Genomic DNA, 13,106 nt, shown 5'->3' with positions numbered 1-13,106 from the left:
TTCAACAAAGGCCGCTACCATAACATTATACCGTTGCAGCAGGGCAGTTTTGCAACCTAAAACTTTGCCGTGCTGACCTTTGTCAGCACTGCGCCCTGCCCGAGGCGGCACCTCTCAGAGGTAGCTTCATATCCGGCACAGAGATTTTGTCTTACTTTGCCACCGCTAGTGCAAACAACCAAGAGGCCACAATCATATACATGAGTTCTTCATGGTAATGGAGAGCATTAAGGGTGGTGATGAGTTTCAGGTAGCTAGGTGTACACACTCTGAAGGGTCAGGGGATTCTGCTGAATAAACGATGCGACACTTTTTTTTTTCCTTTTTTTTTTACGTTTAATATCCACATCAGCAAGGGCTTGCTATATTAACTATGAAATCTCATTAATTTCATTCAACTCAGCAGCACCGTCTCAAAGTGCAACTAGATCTAGGGCTGGCAAAACACAGATTTATGGGTATGACATTCACAAGCAAGAGCGCCTCAGCTCCTGCGGGACTGCATTTCTTTGGTTTAAATCTTGAGTTCCACTGAGTTATGTCGTGTTATTCCCTGTTCTTACTCAGACGAAACCTACACCCTCATATTATTGGGCCGTGACATTTGCAGTAATGCAGATACTCTGCCCTGCCAGCTCCTGCCAACTGACCTCTACCTCAAAAAGTGACTTCAAGTTGATAGGCGGGATAGCCAATAGTGCAGGAATGACTGCTTTAAGAATAACAAGTACACGGTCATGTCTGGGCTCCAGTGGGGATCTGCCTGCAAACCCACACGTGTACAAGGCTTTCCCTGCCATTTATTATGTTACATGAAAGGAAAAGTCCTGTTTGAGCTGACAGCAAACGTACGCCGGGAGCTGAAATACAATAGTCAATTTGGGTGACAGTATGTTTATGAAATTCTCTGTTTTTCTTAAATTGATATTACACAAGCATTTGGCCATGAGGGAAAGAACTGGTCACCAAATGTAGCGAAGCAAGTTCAAACTATTGGCGCGTCATGTCACATTTAATCTGCTGACATGTATTAAGTCATGTTTCTTCTACATAAGTTTTTCCAGTGGCTATTAAAAAGCTAATGTTCAACCGTAGCAGCGCAAGTGGCGACAATGCTGGTAAGGGAATTCGTTTTGAAGGGTGAGGGTACGCCAATGCCCCTCAGACTCACAAAAGTGATAACCTTGACTATACACTCCTCTAGACTCAGTTAAGAAACTAAGTGCGCTGGGGATTTTTGGATTAAAAGACCCAGTTGGACAATTTCCTTGGCAATAGGGATCATCTCGTTCTGCTATAGCTTCAAACTGACTTGACATTCATAAATCGGTACACTGTGTGAAAGCAGTGAAAACACTTAGGAGGCACACTTAGGAGATGATAAATATTTACAGTGCACTAAAAAGTGGGGGAGCAGAAATGGCGCCAATTAAGCAAATGATTTACTCAGTCTGAGGCCCCAAGCACTGACAACAGGGGGCATATGGGCTGTCTATAGCACATCCTCAACCAACACCAAAGCTACTCATCAACATTAATTGAAGCCATAATCCAGAACATATGGTTGGATAATTCAAATCCAAGTTGACAAACGACAGACCAGCCGAATATGATAGATGGAAATTTTCCACACCGTTTTAGAACATCACGCAGTATCCACTGGTATAGTTGTTCAGGGCTTCATCCTACAGCAAGGTAATGACCCAAAGCTCTAAAACAAGATGGGAAGCTTGAAAACATGGAGTGAACCAACAGCCCAGTCTCTAGCTGATTTGTGATGAAGCCACACATTTCTGGAAACCTTTGTGACAAAATTGGAAAGAAAAATATTTGATTTCCATTTTAGAGAGAAAGAACGTCACAAGTGCGTTCACGTGTTAAACCAATTAAAAGATGGTTACTTTGATGAGTCCAAAGTTTAGAATATACTTTGGGTTATGTATTGATTCCATAAACCAGTTGTTTAATTGGCCTATGCTTTCATTTCAGAGTAAAATGAGACATTAAACTGCATAAATTTCAAAAAAACAAAACTAAAACTTTTGACCGGTAGGTATAGTGTGTATTTGCAGAATTTCTGGCACATGCACTGTGTAAAATAAATGGCATTTCCAGTCAAAGCTGACCTCCAGGCAGTCACTCTTGTTGAGAAGTAAAGTTCGGATTGCTGCAGCAGCAAAAGAGCAAGAATCTCAAGAGACGTTCAACTGCTTGAGATAGCAGCAGGACCCAAGGGAAGTGGCTCATTAACCTGGATCCCAACAAAGCCTTGCAGGACGTCGTGTTGATTAGCAGAAACAAAAAGGTTACTACATGTAGGGCAACTGACTGCAACACCAGTGTTTCAGATCTTAAGCCATCACTCTCTCTACCTAATATTTCACGGATACCAAAATTATATTATAAAGGGTTCTTCAAACTTCTCATATCGAGCCCTGGACTTTATCAAAGTGTACACGAGGACCTTGGAGCACAAGAAAAAAAGCTCCCAAATGAATGCCAGAGAAAACCAGCAATCATTACCACAGCAGGGAATTCGGCCCATTTCTTCAAAAAAAAATATATATATTAATTCAAACAAATGCATTTCATCTCCAGAATGCAGAACACTTAAAAGGCAGCTTGGCCGGCTGTTTGCGTCTGTGTAGATGTGAGTACATTCGGCACAAATGAGTATTATGCTTTTATGTTTACAAGGGAAATGTATAAAATATGCATGAGGTATTCTGATTTACAATCTCATAACATTTCCACTCAGTAGGGCCGATTCATTAAAACCTAACAAACACTGCTGCTCGAACGCACTCAAACCACGCATCAGCCTTGGAGTGAACAGCATGAATCCAGATGAATGGCATTTTCATCAGGGCACACTGCAGATAATCTTCTCCTGGAATAGAGAAAATACCGCCCTTGGCTTTAGATTTGGAGAAAGAGTTTAAATTTTTATACCTTCACACTTATACATTATGACTGCACTGGTTGAGCTGACCTCACTATGGCTGACCTAGCTTGGTTACTGTATGTGTCAAACTTTCCAAGCTAGTACTTTGTTTAGTGGCAAGTGTTATCATTTTTGAAACAATAATACTGTGCGTTTATCTACGCTGTTTTTAATATTCTCATAGGTCCAATGCTTAGATACAGCTGCATACGCTACTCACATAAGCTAACACTCAGACAGTGGGTTTGCTAACAACAGTAGCCAACAAGAAAAGAAATACAGAACCTGCCACAACCGATTGCCTAAGTTTTAATAATACCATTACATACTAAAAATCATCCAATCAAATTCTTCATAGAAAAATAAACCTGTCAGGAAAACAATTTGTTTAATGCAGATTTTAGGTGAGGCTCAACTAGGCTTAAATTGCAATATAGGAGATTGCCCTTTCTGTTCAACTCCTTGCAACATGTTGAGTACTGGTTGACAAAGTAATAATGTGGGCCGACAATATGGCAGTGACTTTGCATTTTGGTTTTCTAGTACTTACAGTGAAGCAACTCATGAGAATTGCAACTGTAGAGAAGTCTGACTTCATATCCTTACTTTTTTTTTTAACCTTTATTACTTTTTTGTAATGGGCGTATCTCAAAGACTGGTTTTAAGACTTCTTTAATACAGCATAATATCAATTAAGGTCTGACTAAGAGCAAAATAAACAAAACAAGGTATCCTTGGTGACATTTAAAAGGTGGTACATGGGTAACTAGACTTGAAGATTTTTCACCACTCATCCAAGTAGCTTTTTTAGTTCTAAGAGACTGGTGGGGAGTTGGGGGTCTAAATGTGAACATCTGTTAGGGTTACCCTTCAGAAACTCGTGACTAATGTCCGATAATGACCAGATACTTACCTGTAGTGGGAGTAAACCATCTTTTTTCACAAATTAATGGTGCTCTAATGACGCATTATCAGCCAGAGGCTCCAGTCTCAAGGTGTGAACGAGGACAGATGTTAAGACCATGTTGTAAATTGATGGCAGATTACTGGATTCAAAATCCAAGATGGCGACAGACATAATTCTGAACTTGACGCTTAAAGAATGACTGTGGCTACAAGAGATTTATATCTCTTACTCCGAATTTCACCTTTCTGTTGCATTCCTAATATCAAATAACCATAAGCCAACAACGTCTTTTCAAAGCAGGAACATTTATAAAAACGGCAATGAACTATGCAGACGACCAAATTTCTTGTACAGTATTTATGCCACTGTGTCCCAAACTAGAAGCTCCAACTAAGACTAGAAATCAGACAAATCTATTTTCAGGCCACCACACACCTCATCAATGCCGTGTATCAAGCTGTCAGAAATTACAGTTTAACTATCCTTCTAGCCTGCTTGGACCGTATCATATGACCAGCCAATTAAATTAAAGTGCATAAGGTTGACCGTCTCACTGCTGGGTTTTCCAGGCCTTAACTCTGGCTTACACAGCTGTTTCTACCCTCTTCTTCATCAGATACAAGGGGAGGGGCCCCTCAAAGAAAGAAACGTCTGAGCTATGACCAGACCATGAGGCAACCCGCTGCATATCAATTAATCTTTTGCTGGCAGTGATGCAGTAGATGCACATATTCCCAGGTACGTTATATTTGGTAAATTGCCACCTAGGGCATTGTGAGCCAAATTATTTCATGGCGTGTTCCAGATTAATTGCATGCTAAAGGGGAGAGAGTATTCATAAATACTGAGGGAAAACAATAGTACATAAGCCTTAATGAGTAAACCGCATTCCACGCCCTTTTTAACATCACAAGTGGTTGAGAAAATTGAGAATGAAGGAACCATCAGTCTGTTTACTTCATGCATTCTCTCCCTTTCTCTCAATTCGAATAGTTAAAATTAACCAAACCGCTGCAATTACACAAAAAAAAAAAAAAAAAAATTGCCACTGGTAATAGAAATATATCACGTTACAAAGTTTGCAGTAATGGGCTACATGGTGTCACGAAGGGCTGCATATTTCTGTGGTTCTGCCACTTGTAACAGAGCTCATCGGCGAGTGTGCAGATTTTTTTGATACCGGGTGTGTGACGAGCCCGTTTGCGAACATACACGGGCTCAAGTGTTTGCTCTGCGTGTTTATTACCCTCTCAGATCTACAGCTTGACTCATATTTCATGTCACATTTAGCACAGCTTTGAGAAGGAAGAGCTGGCTGGCAAAGTGCAAGTCCCCTGGTGAGTGGTGACGAGTGCGTGTGTGTGGAGGGCGGAGTGGCGGCATCAACAACGCCAACAAGATCTCAAGGAGGACATTCTGGTATCCTAAAGCAAACGAGGAAGGAAGAGAAACTTCCCTTTCACAGACAAACAAACAAACGCCCCTGGAAATGTTGTGTTGTAGTGTGCAGCCCCAGGCAGACAGAACACACCCACAGGCTGATCCAGCCGTTCGGAACGCTTGGCTTTCTTTGAGTCCGACCTCTTGGTGGCGCCCCGAGGGAGTCTGGGAGCATACATCATCTGGGCTAGGCAAACCCTGCTTGCCTCCATCACTTTTTCCACTTTGAGAAATTGTCTGAATCCCTGCTGTCTTTGGATGGCTTCAGGGACTGCTGGCTGCTTTTTTTTTCGTTTTTTTTTGCCGAGAAGAAATGTTTAAAATTTTAACAGAGGGTATTCCAAATGACCGAAATGTTGTGAGAAGATCACAGACAATACCAATTATACTGCATGTTGCTTTAAACCCTGGAAATTAAAGTCCACTCACGCTCAAAAATGTGCTTTGTTCAGCGTTACTTGAGTTTTATTTTCAAGGATAATTTATGTTGAGGGTGGGATACCAGAGGGCTCTTTTCTAATTCTTCCCCAAAATAGGAGTTTGAGGCGTGAACCTGCAAGTTGAATTTATGATACCACAACTAGGTGGAAGCGAACAGTCCAATAAATAATTGATGTGAAGCCTACATGGTACATACAATAAAATTTGGCTTCGCATCATGTAGGAGACATCTTATACCCAGAAACAAAAAAAAGTAATTTTCACATATTCTTAGTTGATTGATTGATTTATTGACAGACAGACGGATAGTGGAGATCTAATTTAGCAAATTGTACTGTTTTGATATGGAAAAACCATATAGCACATGAGTTATTCAAAGAGTATTCTTTATGTCTGCACGGACCTTTTGAAGGAGGCGGTCAAAGAATTACTATTTAATGTTATTTCAAGGATATTTATGAAGAAGAAGGATTTGTGGTTAGAGACTGTACAGAAATGATTTGTTGAAGTTAGGGTAGTCTGACTTCTTTGGGAGAGCACAGGAGGGGTCTCCATTTTATTCTTACCCCATATTTCAGCTCTGCCTCCCCCTTCTAAGATTTATTAATCAAGAGGCGTCCGTGTTACGACATAAGACGCAAACGTGCACGTTTTGAGAAGCACGAAAACGTGCGGATGTTTAAGCTGTTCGTGACCGAGCGCTGACTCTACTGATGAGTGTCATTTTCTCACCCCGGCTACGCAACTGACATGAGCCAGAACTGATACGAGGGCCTCACACGGTGCAGTTGTAGTACCGTGAAGGGGCTGAAAAACTCCACGTGGGGCTTGGATATTTGCCAAATTTGCTAGTTTTCAGTACTGATGTAGTAAATAGCTGATGGAGTAAATAGCAAAACCATTGGGTTCTACCAATTGTATCGAGATATTTTGTTTTTTTAATTATTAATCGTTAACAATTCAGTTGTGTGGTTTTGTAATTTTGAGATAATTGGGCCAACATTAAGGGAGACTCCAAATACAATTTTACATTATATACAGCCCCTTAAAGTTTTCAGACTAAAATGAAAAATCACTTGGCGTCAAGTTAAGCAGTTTTTTGAGGTAATGAAGAGCTCAAAACTAATGCTGGCCTTCGTCTGCGGACTTAAATCAATGATGCATACACACCAACAAAATAAACAGAATCAGCGAATGCCATTGTTTTTAGAGATGCACGCAGATAGTGGTAAGACTACATCAACAATGGTTTGCGTGTCGGACAAACGATGGCAAAATTATAGCTTCCCGCCATGGCACGTCCCACAACGTTTTTGTTGTTTTTTAGCACACCAGCCTGTTTTATTTGTAGTGCCTGTTCTTATTAGGCTGATGGAATACAGAGCGGCAGCATCTGTGCCCCTCACCCTCCATCCTCCTTGCCTGCTAGGGTGGAGAGGCCTGGGGCACAAAGCCACAGGCGGCGGTGGAGGGATGCGGGTGGGATAGCATGTGGGGAGCGCCTCAGGGGTTCCTAGTTTTCTTTGCTTGTCTGAAGGCCAGAATTTCCATGACACGGGGTGAGTGCTGGCATCTTCGTGCTTTGCTGATTTGCAATTGTTGACAGACACTGGAAAGTCATTCTTACGTCAAAAACGAATGAAAGAGGAATTGTTTCATGAGACAGTGGAGGCTAAATTGCATTATAAATCAGAGAGCATGCATGCTGTACTTCGCATTTGGCATTTGAGGGTATCATGCCAATAATGCTGCACAAATTGGAAATACTGATTATATCAAATGTTTCCCAAGAGGTCTTAAATGACGGACTGGTAAAACCGCTGCAACAGCACTGAAAAATGTCCATGTTCAAGAGCAGATGATCTGTTCTTACAAGAAAAGGTCCCTCTTTTCCATATAAATCTTTTTGCATGCTTGCGGGTGAGGGATGACGGAAGGTGAAGTTAAGCCGTCACAAAGGAGACTTCAGTAGTCTTTTGGCACACACTGGACCTTTGAGTCCAGTGTCGGCCGTTTGTGAGTCATCTTTTGTGGACGATTTGCCACCCTGCTCTGTAAGAGGCCTTCTGGATCCAGGGAGCAGGAGCATCAAGGGGGACCAACAGCAATGATTTCCCATTGGAGGTGACGGGGGTTATGTTGCATCACATGCGCCAGGATGTCCCATGAATATACAGACACCCAGCCACCCACCAGGAATGGTAATATGGTGGTAAAATGTGCTTTTGTGCGGGATGAAAGACGGCAAACAATGCCATACAATACAGTCTCAGAGCTTTGTTCAAACATCATGCCTCATACTGTACAAAGAAAACCATATAACTGTAATCCAACAACTTTGGTTGACGTCCATTCACGCAGACCTTACTGAAACTCAAATCAAAACCGCACTGGAATACATTTGATCCACCTTTAAGAGGCTCAATCTCATTGCCCAACCTTATGCTTTAATGGTGCAGGAAACCCTACTTTCATACAAACAGACCAGTTTCGGAGCAAATAAAAAAAAAAGACTGGACACTATTCTTTTATTCAATGGTGGGGTGTGCCGTTACATTGCGGTGATGGAAACCCCTTCATTTAACTCCAAGTAGTAACTGCACATGCGGCCAAGACAGGATCTCCAAGCTTCCTGCTTTATTCTGCTCAAAATGACGACTGAGGATCACCGCCAGGAAATGTTCAAGGACACATGAGACGAACCATTAGGCGCAAGCATTTTGATCCTGCGCCATTCCTTTGGCCCCACCGCGCTCCCGGCCTGAGGTACTTCAGTCTCCAGCAGAGTGCTGTTGTGACATCGCTCATATAAAAATCATGTCATCTGCTCTCCATTCAGAGTGTCCCCTCAGGTTAATGTATAGTAAAAGGAGAAAGTATGCCATTCTTTCTAGGCCTGCAGTCATTTGCAGTGCTTTCAGCTGGCATGCCTCACCATCTCCCATAAAAACTGCTATGTCAAAGGTATAAAGAGACCATCTGTGCTATTTCCAGCACTCTGCCCTTTAAAAATCAACCTCGTGTGAGAATTGAAAATTAGAGCGAACGTACAACTTTTGATGATTCATCAGGATAAATCATGCCATGTTATTTTATTGGGACTGATGCAAAATGTGAGGTGCGTGAGTCAGGCTTTTCATGCATAAAATGACCCTCTTCAATAGGTTATTTACAACACGGAGCGCATTACGCTCATGATTTACATGTAGATACACTTATAAGCAATTGAGACGCAATCAAAATCCTAATTGGCCATTTACCAGTGCCTCCGGGCGAAGCTTCGCAGGCACCGTCGTCATCTCCGGCCTCCGCTTGGTCACAGAGACAGCTGGACCTGACTCGCCTAACCAGGAGCAGCTGGCCACGGTGGCTACCTGGAAGTCTGCTTAGCTTTACCTAGCACTCAGTAATTACATGGCTATTAGGGCAGCTCCCAGCATCAAGCCACACAGAGGGTTTAATTCAAAATCTGTCAGTGATTAATTACCGGTTGCCTACTACGGTGAGGATATCTGATGGGATTGGCACAACTGTAACTGTAACAGGGCCCCCAGATTACACACTTTGAGAGGCGGAAAGGGGACCGTAACCCAGCGTGGTTGCAAGGAGCTGAAAAAGGAGCGATTAGGCTGAGACCGTTATGACTTATTAGTGTGTGAACGCTTTTAGGTGATCAAGTTGTCAACCAGGAAACAAAAAGAAAAGAAAAAAACACATCTGCTTGTGATTTAAATTTGAAATCTAAAGACATAACATCCGGCCGATTTGACCCCCTGCTGCATCTTTGCACTTGACAACTGGCACTGGGTGTTTATTGGGGAAAAACAAAGTGGCACACCTTACAAGTTGCTGTTTTCCCAAGACTACTTCGGCCAGCGTTTAGCTGCCAAGCCTTTTGAAACTTCAAAAAAAAAAAAAAAAAAAATGCTGCAGAGTGGGAAAATGGGATGCATGAGGGGTGGGTTAGGTAGGTAGGCTTATGGGTGCGTAAACATGGAAAGAGCAAAGCAGTGGGGCTTGCTGACAGCACATTTTGTTGTGGTCCCATTAAACAACAGGCCCTGCTTGGAATGCAGATCCCAAGGGAGGCGAAGGTACAAACACGCACAAGAAAAAAAAAAAAAAACAGCCCACCAGTGCTGAATTATTAGGAGACTCGCTCCATAGTGTAGAATAAAGTGGGTGTGGCTCCAGACATTTTCACACCAGGTTGGTTTGACAAGTTTGCTTTTCTCTTTAATCCCAAGGCTAATTACACTGCGAATAAAAAAAAAAAAAATAAAAAAAAATAAAAAATCCAATACTGTGCAATCCTGATAAAATGCTGGCATGGAGCACTCTAATAATTTTCCATTGCACTCCTATTACTGGACTCACTGGACTAACAATGTCGTCATTGTTTCCTCATACAATTCCGCTTGCTTACACAGTGAAGTCCCCGTGGGAATTCATGTTGATAAACCTAAGAATGAATGAGACATTTTATTACCAATCGCAAAACTCTGTAAACCCTGTAAATTGTGTGGGAGGGAACTGGCAGACATCATCTAAGAACCGCGAACGTGTGTCCCACATTTTGTTCCAAACCATTCAATAGTTTTCGAAACACTTTACTCCAAATCTAAAGTGTTAGCATGATGTCGGTGCTAGAGAAAGACCATCATTCGTCCTCTAATTGGTATAACTCGAAGTGCTAGACCGGATGACTGCACCGTCATCCCTAGAGTGCCATTGCCCGCGAGGCTACGAATCTCGGGAGGAGAGCAATGTTATCAGCGCGAGTGTCGAAATGCTTTAAGTCAGTCAGAAGCTAATAAACGAGTGCTAAATGGCAGCGACACCGCACACTGTTAAAATGATAAACGGGACCAGCACACACTTTTTAAACCAAGAATCACATCGACAAGAAAAAAAGTTCACAATGCACATTCTCTAGCGGCCAAAAACTCTCTCGGATTCAGGAGCAACCTATAAAATATCCCAAAGCTACAGACCACTGCACTGTCTATGTAACCACTCCATCTTCTCTGACAGCAATAAAGTGAAGACTGTGAAAAGCACATTACAGTTCTCCCCTCAAAGAAGAAAAAAAAAATAAAAGAGCCACATCCAAGCCACAGGCCGTCTCCTCGACAGAGGAGGGGAGAGATGCTGAGTGAACCCATTCATGGTGTATATAGTTATTTGGCTGGAATAAACTCACGCTAGAGCAGAACAATGTACGCTGCAATTTTCACTGAATGAAGATCACAACATTAAAATGCACTGCAGCCTCTTCAAAGTGCGCTGATGATATACAGCGTATGAAGTCATAGTTCAGGCAGCCGGACTTGTTGCCAGCTTTCAGGATCAAACTCGGTGCCGCCTCGGTCTTAGCATCGTCGCGCTTCATTTCATGTGAAATGTTTTCATTGTTTTATTTCTGCCCTTTGCAGAAATGTGGTGGGAGAAAATAAATAGCAGACATATGATAGGGATTGAGAACAGAGAGCAGCGTGATTGGGAGAGTCTCATTATGGTTAATACTTCCAGTACTTCTGGCTCATTAATTCAGGCATGCCCACTCAGCAGATGAGTCATTAGCAGTCGATACGCCGCCTGTGAAAACGAAAGAGTTGCGCCAATTCATTCAGGATTATCACTTCCCTCTTTCACTCATGTCTGATTATAGCAGATGTAATCCCAATTTTATTGGGTCGCCATTTCTATGTGGTGAATCTTCTCCCCAACCGCGAGGTCAGAGGCCACTACGGAGCAGTAGCTTTTGGCCGGGACTTCACATCTTCTCCGTGGTGCAGATGTTCGCAGGCACCTGGATTTTCCATTAAATAATCCAACGTGCACTATGAACCATGACTCTTCCACAAAGGTCATCTACTGTATGTTCACACTTGGCTGTGCAACATTCCCAGCTGGAGTCGTGTGATGCAGACTGACCCCTCTTCATCAAACTATAAAAAGTTGTGAAACCATGTCAGCTTCCTGCAGAATGCAGTCGTCCTAGTGGGTCAGCTGTGTAGTTTCACAGGCGCAAAAAAAATAAAAAAATAAAGCAAGATAGCACACAGGTCCTTCTTATGCGCATTTTAAAAAAACAGAGGAACATTTTTGACAACCATTAACAATTATGGATGATTGCTGGTGACCTTGGGAAGAATTTATTTGAGGAGTAAGTTATGAAAAAAAATGTAAGGCTACGAGTAAACATCCAGATATGCGTGTGTGACAGAATCCTAAATATATTCACGTGTACTCTCTGCTCTTTCGGAAACATATATCTCCAGAATGCTGACATTTTTATGAGCTGAGAAAAACAGCCCTGCTTTCGTCTTTGGAAGGACGCATTTTTAAGATGATCTGGTGGTTTTATTGGTTCATTTGGCGGAAAAAGCAAATTCTCTCAACTAATTAAGAAAAAAAAACTGCTTCAGTTTGTTTTTAAAAAAAACAAACAAAAAAACATACTGTACACATTCTTTTCCTGCAACGACTACACAGTTATTTGACTGCTCTAGACAATGATAAACACCTCAAAAAATGTCAAAATATTCTTTTATTTCCTTCCTTTTCTATAGCCTTAGCTCATATACTGAATAACTAGTGTCAAAGTTAATGAAATAGCCGATAGTTTAGGTTTCACAGTCAACTGAATCTTATTTTAGGAGTGGATATTGGTGCATATGCTCACAGTTTTTCCTACATACTGATAGAAAACACCTACAGACCTCTTACTAGGTAAAAATAATAAAAAGCCATCTTTTCACTGTTGCATATGACCTTAATGTCTTCTCTGAATGGTGACCCACAATGAGGCACGGTAATGGCTGGAACATTTGAAATGTAAACGGGCTCTCACATTTCAAATCTAGACCAGTCCCTGCGACATCCTGGAGTAAAATATCGCACGCTACTGTAGTGACTGACCTAAAATGATCAGAATGCTGACCCGCACAGAAGGAATAAATGTTTCCATCTACTGGTGAGAAATGTGAATTTCACGTTTCTTTTTCCCCCCCGCAGGCATGCAACATAACAAGTTAAACAATCTTTCAGCGCCTCTATGTATAGACTGCTGTTAAATGCCTTTCTTTCTGGTGAGTGTAATGACCGGTCAGCTGTTTGCATCCTTCACGGCAGAGCCGCCACACCACGCACACTATAAACACTTTCCAGACTGTCATACATGTGTCACCGGTTTCAATGAAATCTCCCATTCATTTTCCCCCCCCCTCTCCTGCATCAGCTCACGCTCATCCATGCAACCACACGCCCAGAACACACTGGAAAAGTAGTTTCCTTTACCTGGAGGGCAGTTGCATTCAGGTGATGTTTGTCTGGCCGTTCGTATCTTGACAAAATTCTCATAGGAGCGCT

The 13,106-nt window shown here is 42.1% G+C and overlaps 1 protein-coding gene across 15 annotated transcripts in view; it reads right to left on the bottom strand.

Annotated features, from left to right (window-relative positions):
* LOC125017430 (collagen alpha-1(XXV) chain) overlaps nucleotides 1-13,106 on the bottom strand; it is a 147,262-nt gene that overhangs the window by 133,300 nt on the left and 856 nt on the right. For all 15 annotated transcript variants that reach the window (XM_047600595.1, XM_047600606.1, XM_047600576.1 and 12 more), the window contains exon 2: nucleotides 13,035-13,104. In XM_047600595.1, coding sequence (XP_047456551.1) covers nucleotides 13,035-13,104 — 70 coding nt within the window. The remainder of the gene's footprint in view (nucleotides 1-13,034; nucleotides 13,105-13,106) is intronic.

This window comes from Mugil cephalus, chromosome 1, assembly GCF_022458985.1.
Source record: "Mugil cephalus isolate CIBA_MC_2020 chromosome 1, CIBA_Mcephalus_1.1, whole genome shotgun sequence".
In the NCBI taxonomy this organism is placed as follows: domain Eukaryota; kingdom Metazoa; phylum Chordata; class Actinopteri; order Mugiliformes; family Mugilidae; genus Mugil; species Mugil cephalus.
The sequence above is the reverse complement of the archived record's forward strand: the minus strand, read 5'-3'. Positions and strand labels throughout refer to the sequence as shown.